Source organism: Hermetia illucens, chromosome 1 (genome assembly GCF_905115235.1).
Source record: "Hermetia illucens chromosome 1, iHerIll2.2.curated.20191125, whole genome shotgun sequence".
In the NCBI taxonomy this organism is placed as follows: Eukaryota; Metazoa; Arthropoda; class Insecta; order Diptera; family Stratiomyidae; genus Hermetia; species Hermetia illucens.
Genome location: NC_051849.1, coordinates 9,431,995 through 9,450,744, shown reverse-complemented (window position 1 = coordinate 9,450,744; position 18,750 = coordinate 9,431,995). Strand labels below are relative to the sequence as shown.

The following is an 18,750-nucleotide window of genomic DNA, read 5'->3' as shown; positions in this document are numbered from 1 at the left end:
GTGTCATGATTTCAGCAACATCCCCTCATTTTGTCTGTTAAAACGGAGAATCGTTCAGGAACTGCCGCTAACAATCCGTACTTGGCATTTAGACGAAGGACTGAGAAAATGCAGACGCGAAAGAATCGGAAAAACGATGAAGCGTCCTACGAAAAAATGCTGAAGCTACGGTACAGTATAATTTCTATCTTGGGTGGATGTGATGGTATTGGTACTGTTGAATTTGAACATATTTTGTAATTTTAATAGGAGAGACTTAAGTCGAGCTGTTACTCTGTTGGAAATGGTGAAGAAGCGAGAGAAAACGAAACGTGATCAGCTGCATTTAACGGTTGAGGTGTTCCAGAAACGATACCAACTCCGTGATTTCAGCGGAAGTCTCACGAGCGAATTGAGCTCCAGCATAAAGTCATCAAGGTAATTACTGGCGTTTCCATTGGTTTCATGGCATTGGGGTTGGGTTACTCCATTTAAATTCGATTTTTTAATTGATGAAGTTGTCATTTTACTTATGTGGGTGTGGAGATGTATCACTATGAATTCCATTTCTAATTCAGGCCCGCGTTTGCACCAATTTATTCGAATCAATACTCCCATCATTCATCATCGGCTCAGTCTGGAAATCTACACACAACTTCATCCACTTCGTCACAACAACAACAACAGCATCATCATCACTATTCAGCGTCGTCGTACCATTCATCTGGAATCGGAAGTGCTGCAGGTTCATCGGTATCCGTTGCGACCAAACGCGACTTGGACACGGGAAATAGGAAAGAAAAGCGACAGTACAAGAAGCGGAAACACAAATTACAACGCGACAAACATTATACCACTCAAAATGCCGCATCACCCGCTGCTATTGAATCGACGATCTCGTCAGAGGAGGAAGACCTGGCCGGTTCACATTTAATGGGCTCTGAAGGCGAAGATGAGGGAATGTACTCCTTTCGTCGCAATAAGAATTGTGAATATCATAGGGTAAGGAAATTCTCCAAGAGATTGTGCTGTCTCTTGATGAAGGCCATGGGAATCTGGTGATCATAATGTTTTATTTTTGATTAAAGCCGCTTACCAAAGGTTACGGTAATTGGCCCTGGGAGTCTAAAGAGGACAACGGTTTGGGTGATCCTAAGTATAGGTTTACGTTAACGTCTATCAGGACGCCAAGGTGAGATATGACTCTGGTTATCAGCTTAGTTAGTTGAGCTTAGCGAAAATTTGTTAATTTAAGGCTTTGAAGTATATTGTAAATAGCAGGACATTTTGCAGGCCGCGGTGTGTTGGATTTGCACGGCGAAGAGTAGGTCGTGGGGGACGAGTCATACTAGACCGAATATCGACGGAGGCGGACGACCTGTGGTCTCAGCTAGATTACAAAATATTTGAAAGTCGAACAGGCCAGGAATCGCAAGTTTTAGGACAAGATACATTGAAGAAAGCGGAAACATCGCTGTCGGATGACGAGAACATTTCCCGTGATGAAAAATTCATTTCCAGTTCAACAAGTCCGATCAGTGACCCTTATCGTGCACTAAGTAATATAATGCTGAGTATGAAAGGGGAAGCTGATAGTTTAGAAAGTAGTTATGGTGGTGTGATGATCAACAGCAATCTGTACAGTGATTTGTGCAGTAGACTTTATAGTGGCGATGTAGATATGCATAGGAAAAGCAACTTTGAAAGTATTAGAGATTTACTTAAGAAAGGGATTAAGCGAGAGCGAGAAATTGCAGAGGAGGTGGACGTGAGCGGGGACGATTGGACGCGCTTGCCAGATGCTTCGCTGCAGTCAGCATCGTCGTCATTAGATCAACGAGATTCCGATATTGTTGTTGATTTAGTTAGGACTCAATGTATAAATAGGATAAGTAATCGAAATATTAGTAGTAACAATAACAATAATATTCATGCTCCGAGCTACAGTAGTAGTGGTGGCGACACCATATTCAATAGACAAAACACAACGGACGCGACGAGTAGCAGTAATGTGATAAAAGATGAATACGCAACAGTAATTAAACGGGAATTTGAAACAGATGCAAACTATTCGGACGATGAGAACGTGAATTTGGCAAGTTTAAGCAGTAAATTGTACGCGTCCAGGGAAGCACTGACAAATGCTACCGTACTGTCAAAGGAACCGGCCTTCGAGCAGCTGTTGACGCACAGCAATTTTGTAGATTTGAATACAAGTACAAGATTTCTGCATAACTCAGAATATTTACGCGGGGGAGACGTTAAGCCTGAAACGGTCGTCTCAACGATATCTGAGACACAGTCGCGAGTGGACAGCAAGGACGATGTAGACGACCAGGAGGCCATCTACAAAGAATTCCTGAATGAGATTCGGAAAAATTGGCTTCACTTTCACCCGAAAACGCCGCCACCTCCGAGTCCCGATGAAAAGTCTTCCGACGACGGAACGAGGACGCCAGTGAATTTCTCTGAGCAAACACCGATCGCTTTGGAAATGCAGCGAATCAACTCAGGTTCTATCCCGCCCCTCTCACCAAGCTTACCGTCATCAGTATTCTCGTCAAAGATAGACACGGATCCGATGTTCGTTACGTCGACGTTCAGCTACAACGATTTGGGCGGCGATGAACAAGCACTTCTTCTAAATACAACGACTGATAGTTCAAACTCAGGAATCGATTTTAATTTAAGCGGTGACAGTCTCACCGAGTTGAATTTGTCCTTAGGGGAAGATGAAAATGAAAAAATGCTGGAAAATATTCTGGAGGAATGTCAGATAGACGACTTGAAGACTTTCAATCAGACGACGACATTCTGGGATGGTATTTTGGAAGATGGCGGACTTCTAGATGTTATCGACGACAAAAAGGTAATTATCCCAGATGCCAGTAAATCGGTGGATCTGTCGGTAATTGGCACAGTGGCGACGATTCTTGACGAGAAAGACGAAGGTAAACGGTCATCAAATAAACACAAAGGAAGCATATCGAAAGTGAAACTGGGCAGTTCACAATTCACCATCACAAATTGTTCGCAAGACGAAAAATTCTTTAGTAAAGAAGAACCAGCGCCAGCTAATGCGATAATAAAATGTGAACCGCCAGAAGAGCTACTAGAGATACCGCAAAGTTCACAGCAAAAAAGTGTTCAAATTCCAACTTCTCTGTCTAATTTTGGACGAAGTGTTGCTACGAATATAGAGAATTCAGAAACATCTCAATCTATTGGCAACGCGCAACCCAATATTGTTGAAAACCGTAACCCGCCTATTAAAGTTTTAGTAAAGCAAGACACTCCCGCATCTAACATTTCAACAACACCTGCTCCAATAGTCACTAAAATAAATCAAGTTCCTATAAATCAAGTGAATGCGTCGCAAGTTATAACAACAATACCATCAAATGTGAAAGTGGAAAATAACAAGGCGACATTGATTGCGAATGTTATTCGTGATGTCGTGGCGAGCGGAGCAACAGGGTCAGTAGGAGGAACGACTGGTATTGTGAACGTTTCTAACAACATAAATGCATCTACAAATGTTCCTTCATTGTTGATGACATCGATTCAGCAACAGCCTCAACAACAAATACAACATCAGACATCATCTCAGCCTCAGCCCCAACAGCACATTATTTTCAGACAAATTACTCAATCGTCACAGGCACCGCAACAAATTCAAACTTCAAGTGGAGTTGTTAATGCAACGGCTGGTAATTACACAACCGATGGAAGCGGAGCAATTGTGATTGCAGCAAGTACGCCATCGCCTACGAAACGACAAAGCAATGGACCGACAGGTGAATATTTATTTGATAAGGTTTTAACAATAGTATTGAAATCGGTTTACTGTCGTTCTTCTTGGTACATGGAAGTAGTATAAAAACCTTAGAAAAATACGTCCGCTCCAACTCAGCGTCGTGAGCGGCGGGCAGCCTCAGCTACGCGGAATCACCATTTAGGTATTACTCGGCGGAATAGGTTTGCCTTTAGCCACTCTTGCTTCGGCTTCTTGCATTCGATTTTCTTATTTCCTTGAGCAGTTTGTTCTTTAATTTGCGATTGGCGAGGAAACCGTAACCCTGTTCTCCTTCGATCTTAGCATCTCCACAACTATATTCTCCGAGCTCACGTTTGCTCCTTCCTAGCGCTTTGTTCAGATTTTTTCTCATCATCGTGAAACATGGGCAGTGAAACATCAAATGCTTTGGATTCACTGTTATGTCATTGCATTTAGAACAAATCGGCAAATCATCCAAACCAAAGCCATGCAGCCACCGTGTGAAACTGGTCTCCTTGATGTTGAGAAGGAGCTTCTACGTCCAACTACGCTTCCATCAGCGTTGCTTGAGATCACACAGCTCTCACTTGTTGCATTCTCGCGTTCTTTGTACCCCTCCATACATCTCGCGTGATACAGTACTCACCTCTTCCACCAGAAAGGCGATTGGGATCATGCTCGCCACTACCAGTACTGCCCTATCTGATGTGGTTCGCAGATTACTGTAAATTCTCAGAGCCATTAACCGGTAAATTTAATTCATTTGCTTTTTTTTCTGAGAGTTTGCAAGCGCCTCTGTCGTGTGCAGGTGAAGCGTAAAACAGAATGCATTTCGCCACTCCGGCTAGAAAAAACATTCGACATCTATGGACCGCAGTTTTTTACAAGTGCCACGGTGACATTAACTGCCTTTCGAAATGAAAACTCTAGTTGTTTCCTAAAGTTCAGTTTGGCGTCAATCATCATCACCAGGTATTTGTAAGGCAACGCTCATTTAATTTGGTTCAAAGCTCAAAAAAATAGATGTGGCAGACCCTACCTCGGATTGAGCGATTGCGTAGGCAAGGATGCCAGGCAGCTATTATGGATATCGAATTGGTGGACCTTGGCGCAAAACCGAGATGTCTGGTTCCTTACTAAGGCAGGTCTAGACCGGATATCGATTGTTGGGCCGTCGGGTACTGCAGGTGTTATGCACTCATTGGGTTGGACTACTCATTGCCTTCCGCTGTTTTGGTGGCGAGGAAACAGAGTGGCAATAATCTCCGGTGTGATCTTCGCAGCCTTTTAATGGCATGTTCGCACGCATAACTGTTTTCATTTTTTTTATTTATGACAAAATTTGCAGGTCTGACAACACAGTGTGGCCGAGTTATGTGTTCTGCTCGGAGTCGCTAGTGTATAGCAGGTGGAAGTATTGGTAATATTGGAAGCCTGTCGGCGTCAGGGGCATGATACGAACCCCAAGCGTAATATAGCCATTCTGGCAGACAGCCAAGCGGCCGTATGGCTTTGTATTCAAAGGTGACTTCCTCCAAGCTGGTGGGGGAGTGCACGGGTTGAATAGTCTGGGCGGCACGTTCAAAGCCACACCCTCATTTGGTAAATTAACAGCCAGGCGGAGCTCTGTTCTTGGTAGTCCCTTGGTGGATGCAGTATGTGACTGTTAATGTGGAACTTGCTTGCACTACTTAACAGCACGGACTTCAGATGGCAAAGGCTCACCACCTACACCAATTCAAGAAGTATTTTGCCCGCCTAAAACAAGATTCAAGATACGTCTTTTGGATCATATTCGGGAAAATGTGTACAGGGTTACGGCGTTATGTACGGGGCACTTGTTTATAGGGAACACATCGGAATATTTACATCTATCATACTTTGGGGATGTTCGTAAACAAGGGTTCGATATTCTGAATGAAGGGATTTTCAGAAGTGTTTATTGAAGTCCACCCGTTAGTAGTTTGGAACAGATTCGAGCGCATGGGTTCTTCAGGAGAGTAAAGATCCGCAGCCGGCTATAAACGGAATGAAAAGAAGAATACAACATGACAACGATAGGGTGGCCCACATAGTCAATAGATATGTATCCGCTTAAGCTTCTTCGAGCTTAAGTTTCTTTGAAAACATAAGAAATATGATTATCTTCATACTATTTGAAAGATCTTCTCAGCGACATCCGCCGAAAAATTAGTCGATATCATGTGCAAACTGTCTATTAAACAGTCTGATAATACTAAAAAGCCGACATTGACGAAGTTCAATCCCTGTAAAGTTCAATTGATTCAAGAACTAAATCGCATTAACCATATACCGCGGCATATGATCCCTAATTGGCGATTGACCCTCACTTCGGAAGAAAATCATCTTCAATGTTGAGGTTTAATGCTGGTTAAATGGCTTCGTAAACAAGCAAAATTTACTCCGAAAAAATGCTTTTGGTTTGTCGGCATGTTCACTGTCCACTGGGGTGTGTGGTATGGATCTCACCAGTGGCAAAACTGCACGAGAAGCATTGAATTTATTGTATGAAAATTTAGGGTTCCGTCGTCCTGCTCTTGCTGTTTATAGAGCATGATTGGCATTACGCTATCTGACTCTGGAAATTTATATGCGTTTATAGCCCAGCTGATATCTTCGACTTTTTTAAAAAAAGATGAGCTCGTTCGCGAAACTCTTAGTGGATTTCGCATACCCGCTTGTGCTTTCAATGTTTTGACAATAGTCCAGCCAGGAGCGCTCCCTGGCAGTTTTGATGGGCGACTTTTTAGGCAGTTCTTTTATATCTGCCAGTATTTGTGCCTCTAGCATATATTGAAGGCTTCCCTGGTCAATTTCCTGAGGTAAGACACTCCACCACAGTGGAAATGTCTTTTGACTGTATTTCACAAGGCTCGAGGCTATAAAGGCGATTTTGAGTTGCCTTTCCAGAACTCCGACTTTTGAGTGTTAGTTCATCTGTCATTCCAATGTTATTGATTTATGCAACGGAGAGTTTGTTGGGGGTCTCTGAAAGGGTTTGAAACCTCCTCTCAGTCGTCACAATTCGTCGAGCTGGGGAAATGGAAGGTTGTCGCACTGCCCCTGTTATGTTTCATCCATACGCTTTCCAAACCTCAACCAGTCGTCACCAATCCAAACTTGTGGATAGAGTGTTTGGTTTGGTTTGTGTAGGTTTGCAAACGCAACAGAAACCGATCGAAAGTCTTTTTTTTTTGGCACAAATCAAAGTGAATTTGCTTGCCTGCTCAGAAAACCCTAACTTACTTGCATTTGTGTAGATGGCGTTGTTTGGTCCCCAAAATCAAACTAATTCTGTGTCGAGGTTTGGAGTTTGAGGCAAGTGCCGAGCATGTGGAGCCGGCAATACACACACGTTTGTGTTGATAGTAAAGTAAGAGAGAGACTCACCTCCTTCGAGCTGCCCCAAAGCGCATGCTTTGAACTGGCATCGTAGCCTATCAACAGGTTCACGTTGAGATATTTAAGTATGCACCGTTTTTCTTGTCCTAAGTAATGTCGGGCAGCTCTAGGGTAGGAGCTTTAAAGAGTAAAGTTCAGTTTGATGAAGACATTCGTTTGTAATTCTATTTGAATTGACATGATGGGAGATATTTTACATCGAATTGAATTGAATGCTTAACGATTCACTTAGCGTTGAAATCTGCGTCAAACCTTCAAACTATGTATTGTCAAACACTGGCGGGAGCACTCAACTGAACTATGAAAGATCTGCGCAGTGATACAAGGTGCAATAATTCTAGTACCTGGCACTATCCGTCATTCCAATATCGAGTGCATCGATTTTCTGGACGCAAAGTGAAGAAATTTCGCCTGACACCCAACATTCGAGTTGCATCGCTAAACAATTTATCTGCTGAAGATTTATCGAACGGATTGATTTCGCTTCCGTCGAAATTTTGCGATTTTGTCTCAACGCAGGGACGAACTCATCAACAAATGTTATCGAATATCATTGCTAATTATAAAGATCGCAATTGGTTGAATGAACGAGCAATTTTTGGGGTAAAGAACAAAAATTTGGACCTAACAATTCAAAATCAAATCTTTCCTCCACTGTATTTCTTCAAATTTACCGAATGCATAACCACCTATTCAACTGAAATTTTAAATCTACTGGATGTGTCTGGCTTGCCTTGCCACCACGCAATTTACAATGGTGGTCATTATGCTTCGAAATTTAATCAACCAAAACTATGGCAATGTGATTCACACGGTGATACTCAAAGGCAAGTTTTTTTTTTAGTTTCAATGAATCCAATTTCCAATTCCCTATTACGATCAATAAATCGCAAGATAATTCCTCGATTATTTGTGGGCTGAATCAATGAAAATTTGATTTTTGTACGTTTATTGAACTTAAAAGGTTTTCTCATGTGACTGTCGTTTTTCGAGGCTTTTTTTGGAATTATACTGTGAGAAATATTTTTCAATGCGGTTTCTTTTGAAAGCTGAAGTACAAAGAATAGTAGTCTTCTTCTTTTTCTTCAGCTTTTCTCCTGTTCACAAGCGGGGTCGGCTCGTCGTGATCGGTTTCGCCATTTGGCTCTATCGATTGTCTGATCTGGCTGCAATCTCAAGGCTTTTAAATCCCCATCCAGCGTATCAAGCCACCGTTATTTCGGCCTGCCTTTTGGTCGTTTACCATTGATGAACGACTTCGATGTTCAGACCAATCTTGGCAAGTGAATCCTCTTTAGCACGAATTACGTGACCATACCATCAAAGACACCTTTCCCGCAATTTTTCCACGATCGATGCAACCTCATAACGATCGCGGATATCCTCATTTCGGATGTGTCACGCCACTAGCATCTTCGTCTCCATTACCGCAAGATGCCGTTCATTGTCTTTTATAGTCGGCCAACACTCAGAACCATAGAGAGCGACAGGACGCACGACATTGCCGTAAATTTTAAATTTGAGACGTTCGTTGATACGTCGATCACAAAGAACACCAATTGTGGAACGTCACTTCATCCAGGTTGCGTTAATGCGTGAAGCAATTTCATAACGCAGTTCTCTATTGGCTGATAGCGTTGACCCGAGGTATTTAAATCGCTCAGTTTTGGGCAGATCACTGCCGCTGACAGTGATTGTGCCTGTTTCATGGGGATCGGTCGTCAAAAATTCAGCTTTGTTTAGATTCATACTGAGACCGTTTTGCATGAGGCGATCATTTCATTTTTGGACAAGATCGAGACCATTTGCTATCAGATGCTAGGAAAACATCATCTGCATAAAGCAGCGTGTATTCTTATAAATTTGACGATTGGGATTGAGAAACTTGTGATAGAGGCGTTTCTTTTCACGGACCTGCATTTGGACATTATCATTCCAAAGTCAAGTATCTCGGTTGATGTATCGCTTACCTGGCTTGGCGACCCCGAGGGTTGCACCGCCTGCTTTCTGGATTGTGTCTTTAATTTGGTTCCACAATTCTTACACATTCGAAGTGGTTGGTATCTACAATAAACTTGAGGGTTTTCAAGTAAATTAAATAAAATATAAATATAGTAGTATGCTATTATCTATTTTAATTAACTAGATATAAAAATAGGATGTATTTTGAGGCCTAAATTTTGTTCATTTTCGAAAAGTACTAATTGAGCCCTTTCAATTGAAACCCCACATGATCATCTTCTGAAAAAAGAAATTTGCTCCCCCTTTCGCATATATGGGAAGCCCCGCCTAAAGGCAACACGAAATGATGCCACTAATTGCACGTGTAGTGGTTCACAGACCACATATTCTTACCAAATTTCGTGAGGATAGCTTCAGCCGTTTCGGAGTAAATCTCGTGTGACAGGCGGATAGACAGACATTGAGCACAATACCTTAAAAATGAGGAAGAATTTGAAATTTAATTTTTTAAAAACTGCCAAAATTCTACTAAACTGTTGGAATATGGACAACAGTTGCACCATCTGTTCATTGACTTTAAAGCCGCCTATGATAGCATAGCCAGGGTAAAACTGTGCACGGCCATGAGAGAATTCGGTATCCCGACGAAATTAATAAGACTGACTAGGCTGACCCTGACCAATGTGCGAGGCCAGATAAAAGCAGCAGGATCACTCTCAAGACCTTTCGACATCAACAAGGGCCCTATCATGCGTCCTCTTTAACCTGGCCTTCGAGAAAGTGATCCGTGATGCTGAGGTAAATGTAACAGGTACAATCCTCTTTAAGTCCACTCAACTACTGGCCTATGTTGACGATATCGACATCATGGGAAGAACCTCCCGAGACGTACAAACTGCCTTCATCCAGATCGAGCAGGCGTTGATTGGCGCGAGATCTTGGGCTGCACATCAATGAAGGCAAGACAAAATATATGGTGGCAAAGTCAGCGCCGAAGACGAATCAACCAACAACATCAAACCGCACTGGTCAAACACAAACACGAAGAAGAATAAGGATAGGAGAATACAACTTTGAGACCGTTGACAATTTCTCCTATCTAGGGTCGAAAATCACAACCGATAACAGCTACGATGATGAAATCCGCGCACGGTTGTTGTCAGCCAACAGAGCCTATTTCAGTTTACAAAGACTTCCGCTCGAAACGTCTCACCATAGGGTCAAAGCTCTTACTGTACAAGACTATGATCTTACCAGTCCTCATTTATTCCTCGGAAACTTGGGTTCTTAGCAAGAAAAATTGCGAACTCTTGGCCGCGTTCGAGAGAAGAATCCTCCGAAGAATTTTTGGCCCCCTACATGAGGATGGACGATTCCGTAGCCTACACAATGACGAAATCTATGAGCGATACCATGACCGTTCGGTTGTGGATAAAATCCGGCTCAATAGGTTACGGTGGGCGAGTCACTTAATCCGTATGGATAAAGGTGATCCCACCCGGAAAGTCTATAAGGGCAATATCTATGGTAGAAAAAGAAGACGAGGCAGACACTGTCTAAAATGGAGCGATGGCGTAGGCCAGGACGCCAGACAGCTTTTAGGGATATCGAATTGGTGGACCTCGGCGCAAAACCGGGATGTCTGGAGTTCCTTATTAAGGCAGGCCTAGACCGGATACCGGTTGTTGCGCCGTTGATGTTGATGATGATGAAAATTCTACTTCTCAACCGATCCCGTTAGTTCTAGTTTGGGCAATAACTACATAAGCTGTAAATAAAGTTAAATTTACACTTTCATCTTCGGATTCACGGTTTGGTAAAAAAAAGCTGGTGAAGTTGGATCAAGTCTCAGAAAAAAGAGCAATTTCAACATCAGATGCAACCCTGTGTATAACAACAACAGCAACCGGAGACATTTTTTATTGTGATTTCATTCTTTATTTTCAAAATAAAAAAACTGCAAATTAAGATGTTACTTCATGTCCGAGAAATCTCAACTTTAAAAACACTACTAATTGTGCTCTGAATGTGAAAAGTGCCCTTAATGGTGGATAGCATCAATCGTTTGAGAGAAATTGTTCCACGGAATCACCACTCGATCTTTTACCGTGACGGAATTACAGCGGTTTTCGTGAATTCTGTCAAAAAAGTCTGCCCTGCCCGACAAAATCACAATTTTCCACCTCTCCAATAATTTAATCCCACAATACACACCACTTTCGGAAACTCCAGAAAATTTCTTATAAGTGGATATTTTTCCAAACTTGCAATGGTCACCGTCACTCCGATGTTCAAAGTTTCAAGAAATTTCAAAATCAATTTGTCATCTAAATTTGAAAATGCAATATTGTAGCGGTACTTTAAGGGGGGGTACATTGGTAATGGGGGTACATAACCAATGGTACATTAAAGTATGACATTCGAAGAATGTTTCATCAAATTTTTACAAAGAAATATTAAAAAATACGGCAATGGCAGCAATTGTTCGGACGTCGAAAAAAAGTTGAATTGCGGTGCCCCTCATAACCTGGTGCTGGATCATCTGAAATCAAAAAATCAAAGTTCATTCGTTACATAATAGTTTTCCCCAGGTAACGCTGTCGAGTTTTTTTTTTTCCCAAATTTTTTTCATTTTTTCGAACACTTTAAAGTGAAAAACACAATTTTGTGGAGAAAAATCGTCTAATTTGTTATTGCAAAATCAAAATTATGAATAAAAAAAAAAAACTCGACAGCGTTACCTCGTAAATGATGTACAGAAATAGTGTTTAAAATTTCAAAAGGATCGGTGCAGTAGTTTTGGAGTTATCAGGGGCACCGACTTTGAAAACGTGAGTTGTGGGAAAAACGCTTTAAAGTTTTAATCACAAAAAAATCTAGTTAAAACGTTTATAAGCGAATTTTATCGACATACCTCACACTGAGTCATCAATGCCAGGTCCATAGAAGATGTTGCTATCATCGATGATGTCTAATGCATCTTTTTGCTCCTGCCTACGAAGAATCCTGCCTTTTTTGGTTTGTCGTTCAGCTTCCTGCTCTGCTCGGCTTATGCGTATGGAGTCAGTGGATCGCGCCCAGTCATGAGCGCTTGATCCACAACTGATTTCCATGTCTTGCATGAAGGTGAGTAAAGCAAACGAACCTTCATTGAAGACACTGGCTGCCACATAAGCTGCAATTTCAACGACGACAGAGGTTCCACTCAAGTGTTTCGGTGAGATTTTCCAAATAAGTTGGTTCAAACTCTCATTGTTGTTCTGCGTGAAGCCTCCGAGACATCGTTCCAGGAGGGCATCTTTGCTCAGATCTTCGTAGATAGGCTTGATTGCATCCAAAACATCCTTGGGAAGAGCACAATACGTGTGTTTGAACGAATCCAATGCATTAGCAGCTGCAGCTTTTTGCCATTCGCACCAGGAGTCCGCGCCGCTCGGGCATTTTTCGTGCTGTGGATTCTCGTCCGTCGAACTGTAGTGAAAGAACGTTGCCCAGATAGCGTTCTTCATATTTTCTACGGAATCAGAGTGACGTCTGATAGCCAATCCGTAGTATACCGTCAATTTTTCGATAATTTTGGCCGTAAGCTTCCCTTTACCAGACAGACTCTTTCTTTTGATTTTCTTTCCAGCCTTAGTTTCGGTATCTACAACGGTCTTTTTGACTATTTCACGTAGACGAGAGCCCATTCTTTTTTGAACATGCCCTACACATTCTTTTTTTACTATTGAAAAATCATCACCATAAGGTTTAGAATTCACTAACCCGGAGTAAGCTTTGGAGTCACCGTCGCCGATATAGTTGCGATATCGTATACCATTATTTACCGAGCGTTGAAACATTGTTTTTATCGCTTCGACCTCCATATTTCCAGATGCACCAGTATGATTTGCCTGACAGTTTCCAGTATCTACATGAGCTTCATGCCATTCTTCGTATTCGGCAGAGTTCAATTTGTGTTCCCAAATTTTACATTCGTGGCAGTATGAACTTTTGACGAGAATGTCAAGCACTTTACCAGTAAAGTAACCGATTAGCGAGGTGACGCCGAATAAAGATGAGTAGCCTCTTTTTTTCCATGTTCCGTCGCCTGATACACTGAGTTCGTCGGCATCTTCAGTTTTTTTTTCTTCGGCTGTTGCTGCTCTTTCTTCTTTTGTAGTAGATGAAAAAAACCGATTCGCTACTTCTCTTATAGTCGAGCACATTTCCGTCACGTAATTATTGTAAGTCGGTCTTGATAAAAATGAACTAGACAAATCCATCAAGCCGCAGAACTTATCACAGCCAACTAATCCAAGGCCTAATATCCTCATCACGAAGACAAACCGATAATTCACTTCGTAAATACCAGAGTTTATTCGAGCACTAGACGGAACGTTTGTAATTTGTTTACAACTTTCGCACGACACTTTGATGTGAAATCCAAGACCTTCTTTCTTAGTCGAATGAAAATTTACTTTTCCATCACACTTCACACACTTCACTAGCGTAGCAATTGTTGTAAAGACCAATAAAAAATCAATTACCCTATAATGTCGTTCAAGATCCTTCCTAATTTGATCTTCAACGGTCATTTTTATTTTTTTAGCTGACGCGCTTCTTGTCGTAATGTCTTCGCTTTTCCGTTTGTGGGGAGGTAAAATTTTTTTGGGTCGATATAATCTCGAACCAGTTGATTGTCTATCAGATCTTCCAATTTTTTTAGGCATTTTTGTAATAATTTAGCAACAAAAATGAATGAAAACGGAGGTGAAATTATGCGAAAATAAGAACACGTGGATACGTCTACTCGATAGGATATTTTCTGCTAACTGAATTTTGTACACCACATTGACAAAGTATACAGATCAGGTATGAACCCGTTTGTCCTTGCCTTGAAATTTCGATAGATGGAACTGGGAGGTAAGGTACTACATTAATAGAGAGTGAAACATCTGCCGGGTAACAATAGCGCGCTCGGGTCGGGGCGTTGGGGTTGGTTCGGGTATAGGTACAAAAATCCGGCAGGTATAAAAATACTCATAACTTCGTCAATTTTGCTCCAATTGACTTGAAAATTTAACACAATATTCTTCAGATATTACGGATTGAATTTCGAAAATAAAAAAAATTAAATACCTTACCAAAAACCAACCCCCCCCCCCCCCCGCCTTTAACTTGCAATCCTGCAGAGTTTGCAAAAATTGTCTCATTATCTTAGCTATGGAAAAATTGTGGGGTTAATTATGGGAAATTTACGAGTATTACTTATTAATTTGGGGGGAAATGTGGTCTGCATTTAAATCAATTTGCTCCAAATCACAGAAGTAATATCACTATCGCTTTGTAATGAAGTGATGTTGAGTAATGCGGTGCTGTTGAGTAATGCGGTAAGGTTGAGTAATGTGGTGATGTTAAGTAAAGCCGTGATGTTGGGAAATGCGGTGATGTTAACTGATGTGCTAATGTTTGGATCGCACTTGGTCGTGGCAATATGATATTTTAAGGTGTAATCAGTTTCGTGATATTACTTATATCATCTAACATCACCTACCCATCTCTACTAAAATGTCGTTTCAGAGTTTCTGTATGCGCACCAAATTTCGTTTCGATCAATATTGCTATTTTTGAGAAAACGGCAAGTGATAGACAGACCGATTTTAACAAGGTTTTCTTTTAAAGAAAATTCTTAAAAGATAATATGACTTTTGATCTTTGATTTTTCCATTTGATACTAACTTTCTTTAATTTTTTCAGCCATCCAAACCATTCTGAAGCAACGGTATGCAAACAGACGCTTGAATTTAATTCCACAACAACAGGATGAGGTGGTCGTGCAAACCACACAAAAACAACAAGTTCAACCCCAGCAGCATTTGCGAACAATGGCTGGAAATCTCATCAAGATGTCCTCGCTTCCAGTGATTGATCTTAACTTCCAACAACAAACCCAAGCATCGCAGCAAACACAGCAGCAGCAACAAAATGCAATTTCAGCTTCAGCGGCTGTTGCGGTGGCTGCCAATCATAACTACAGTCTTCAACCTACCGCTCAACCTATCACTATAATAGGACATCAACAGCAATCAGGCAATAAGATCATCTTAAACACTTCCGGTGCAGGTGGCAATGTTGCCGGTGGAACGAACTTCACCGTTTCCGATCTGCCTGCAAAGTTTCAATATAGTCAGCTTCCCTCATCGAATATTAAGGTGAATTTAGTTACCAGCTCGGGAATTCAGCAAGGCAGTCTGATAATGGATGCAAAAAATTCAGAAATGGTTAAAACATCGCTCCAGCAACATCAACAGGCACAAATCACAGTTGCAGCAGGACACGAACAAACACAATCTCCACAGTACGCGGCGCGTAAAGCAGTGAACATGTTTATCGATCCCGAGCAGAAGCGAGTTCTTTGCAAGTTAGTTAATTTGTCGTCGTTGCAACAAAAGAACACTCCCGGGCAGATTGTGCAAGTTTCTTCGGGTGCAGCAGCTCATCTAGCCAATAAGGGTCAAACAGTCCAGCGAATAGGAAACTCTGCAATTCTGGCGAATGTTCGATCGTTGGTTAATAACCAGGTGATCGGGACAACTGCGAATGCGGTTCCGACTGCAGGAGGAAATGTGAATTCAATTGTGGCAGTCGCGCAAGGTGGTTTGAGCAGTGGGTCAGTGGGTGATGTGACAATGAAAAATCAGACAACTGGGGGTGGTGGAAGTAGTAGCGGTGGCGGCGACACAACTGCAAATGTTGTCTCGAGCGGGATTAATCTGAATACGACTAATAGGTGAGAAAAGGAGAGATAACTACTAGTAACTTCAATTGTCATCATTGTTGGAATGATAAGTGTTGGATTTGATAACAACTACGATGGTCGAAAGAGCCACTTCACATTTGGGACGTTTTATGATAGAGTCACTGATTCTCAGATAACATTTTGTTATTCGGCGTTTAGCTGCTAATGATCATCATCCTGCTCGTCATCCGTTGAATTTCTGTAATCGCTACTACTGGATGGGACGTGATGAATCGTTCCTCAGTGGGGGCGGGCATCTTTAATTGATATTTTTAACGCCAACTATTTAAAAGTGGATGTGCTTTTTCTCTCGTCTCTTGTGTGCTTCACACTCATTTCAAGGATATAATTCAGCTTTGCTGAGACTTTTCGTTGTTTCTCACGTCTTGATATCGAGGCGCTGTAATAAAGATAATCCAGACATGTGTCTTGGAGTCAATTTTAGGTTTTTCTTTTTTGTCACTTGAGCAAAAATTTCAAAATCAGGATCCTGCACTAAAGTATCAGTTGCCATTTGTGTCGTGACTTGCCGTCGGTTACTTTTTATCCAATAGTTCTGACGTTGAGATTGCCGTTGCACTTTGTATCTTTTCGTGAAGGGTAATTTTAGATACACACACATAATAAACACGGGAAGGGAAGGAAAGGAGAAATCGTGTCGTCGTCGTCGTCGCTTCTGTTTGTTTTGTACTTTTCATCTTCTCTATAATTGATGATAATTAGAAATTAAATTCTAATAATTTTGTTAATGTATATTAATAACGGAAATCTTAGATCTTATTTTCAAGATCGAATTTTATATTATTTTGTAAATATTGCTTAGGATAAACAAATAGAAAAGAACAAGAGAGAGAATACACAAAATACCTAGGTTTTTCACTATGACCGTACTCTAAGTAGTTTTCATTGAGAATGATGATTATAAATTAAAATTAATATTATTTTTTTAATATTATTATTGAAAAAAAAGAGAAAAAAACAAAACAACAATTTCAAAATGCATAAGTTTGTTTTCTTTTTTTTGATTCTCCTATTTTAGAGAAATTCCATTTTTTTCAAATTTTCTTTTTAACGTACCACGTAACGTTGCTGTAGAATTTTCATTTCCAAATGCAGTTGAAATGATGTAGATGTGTATGTAGGGCAGTTACAGATTTTTCTCGGTTTCGATTTCAAAATTGCATGAATTTATATTGAAGATTGCGTGAATGTGTGTGTGTATGCGCAATGTGTTCAATTCATAATGAATAATCGTCCGTTGTAAGTTTTGTTTCTTTCAAAAAGATGTGATTTGAGGAGGTCTAGGGTAGTCGAGAGCAGCTTTCATAGTTGAGATACAATCTGTTACATAAGAGCGTGGTCACCGTTAAATAATATAAGGCCTACAAATAAGTTCTGTCGGTTTTTTGTTTAAATTTGAAGCTTTATTGTGAAAAATTGGTTATACATTCATTGTTCAAAGTATTGCCCATCGCTAGTCACAACTTTCTTCCATCTTTCAGGCAACTCATAGATACCATCGCGCCAAAAATTGGCCGGCTTGGCCGCTATCCACTCATCGAGTCATTTTTTTGAGTTCGTCGTAATTGGAGAAGTGCTAGTCAGCCAGGCCATGCTGCATAGACCGGAACAAATAGTAATCAGAAGGAGCAATGTCGGGAGAGTACGGCGGGTGGGGTAGGAGTTCCCATTTCAATGTTTCTAGAGCATTGTCATGTTGCAAAATAACTTTATCCATGCCTTTGCTGGTATTGCGGCCATTTTTTCTTGAGTTCGCGGCTCAAACGCATCATTTGACGTCGGCAGAGTTTGCCCGTGACCGTTTCGTTCGGTTTTAACAGCTCATAGTATACCACACCCAGCTGGTCCCACCATATACACACCATGATCTTCTCACCATGAATATTCGCTTTGGTCGTCGATGATGAGGCATGGCCGGGGTATCCCCACGTTGCCCGACGCTTGGGATTATCGTAATGGATCCATTTTTCATCGCCAGTAACTATTCGATGCAGAAAACCCTTCCTTTCTTGTCGTTGGAGCAGTTGTTCGCACGTGAAAAAAACGGTGTTCGACGTCTCTTGGCTTCAGTTCATACGGAACCCAATTTCCGACCTTTCCGATCATTCCCATTGCTTTTAAACGGTGGGAAATGGCTTGCTGAGTGACTCCAAGTGTTTTTCCAAGTTCTTTTTGCGTTTGCGATGAATCTTGGTCGAGCAATGCCTCTAATTCTTCATCTTCAAAAATTGTTGGTCGTCCGGCGCGCTCTTCGTCTTCCAAGTCAAAATTGCCACTTTTAAACCGTCCAAACCACCTCTGACACGTTCGCTCAGATAGAGCATGGTCTCCATAAACTTCCACCAAAATGTGATGACTTTCGGTTGCTTTTTTCTTCATATTGAAATAATGAAGTAGAACTCCCCGCAAAAACACATTATTTGGTACAAAATTGGCCATTTTCGTTGATGAAAAAAGTATTGTTGTTTACACTTCAATTAAATAATTTATACTGACGTTTGTGCCTATTGACAGTAGCTTTCCGATGAATGTAGATCAATGGAATAAAAAACAAGTTACGCCATCTATTGTGAAAACCGACAGAACTTATTTGTAGGCCTAATAACAATTGATTTTTCCAAAAATTTGCAAATTTATTGATAATTTGGTCGTCAATACTCAATGCAAATACCTCAGTAGCAAGTCCAATCTCGTGCATTGTCAATTATGGCCTGGCACCGTCGGGGCATACTTTCCACTAGTTTTTCTGCATATTCTACCGGATAAGACCTCCAAATTTTCCGAATTTGTCGAGAAAGTTGATGTA

At 41.2% G+C, this 18,750-nt stretch overlaps 1 protein-coding gene across 1 annotated transcript in view; it reads left to right on the top strand.

Moving 5' to 3' along the window:
* LOC119650337 overlaps window positions 1–16,925 on the top strand; it is a 51,453-nt gene extending 34,528 nt beyond the window's left edge. Inside the window, exons 4-9 of the mRNA XM_038052999.1 lie at window positions 16–170; window positions 250–417; window positions 558–981; window positions 1,068–1,171; window positions 1,273–3,776; window positions 14,882–16,925. Coding sequence (XP_037908927.1) covers window positions 16–170; window positions 250–417; window positions 558–981; window positions 1,068–1,171; window positions 1,273–3,776; window positions 14,882–15,918 — 4,392 coding nt within the window. The 3' untranslated portion in view covers window positions 15,919–16,925. The remainder of the gene's footprint in view (window positions 1–15; window positions 171–249; window positions 418–557; window positions 982–1,067; window positions 1,172–1,272; window positions 3,777–14,881) is intronic.
* Window positions 16,926–18,750: the final 1,825 nt, after the last annotated feature.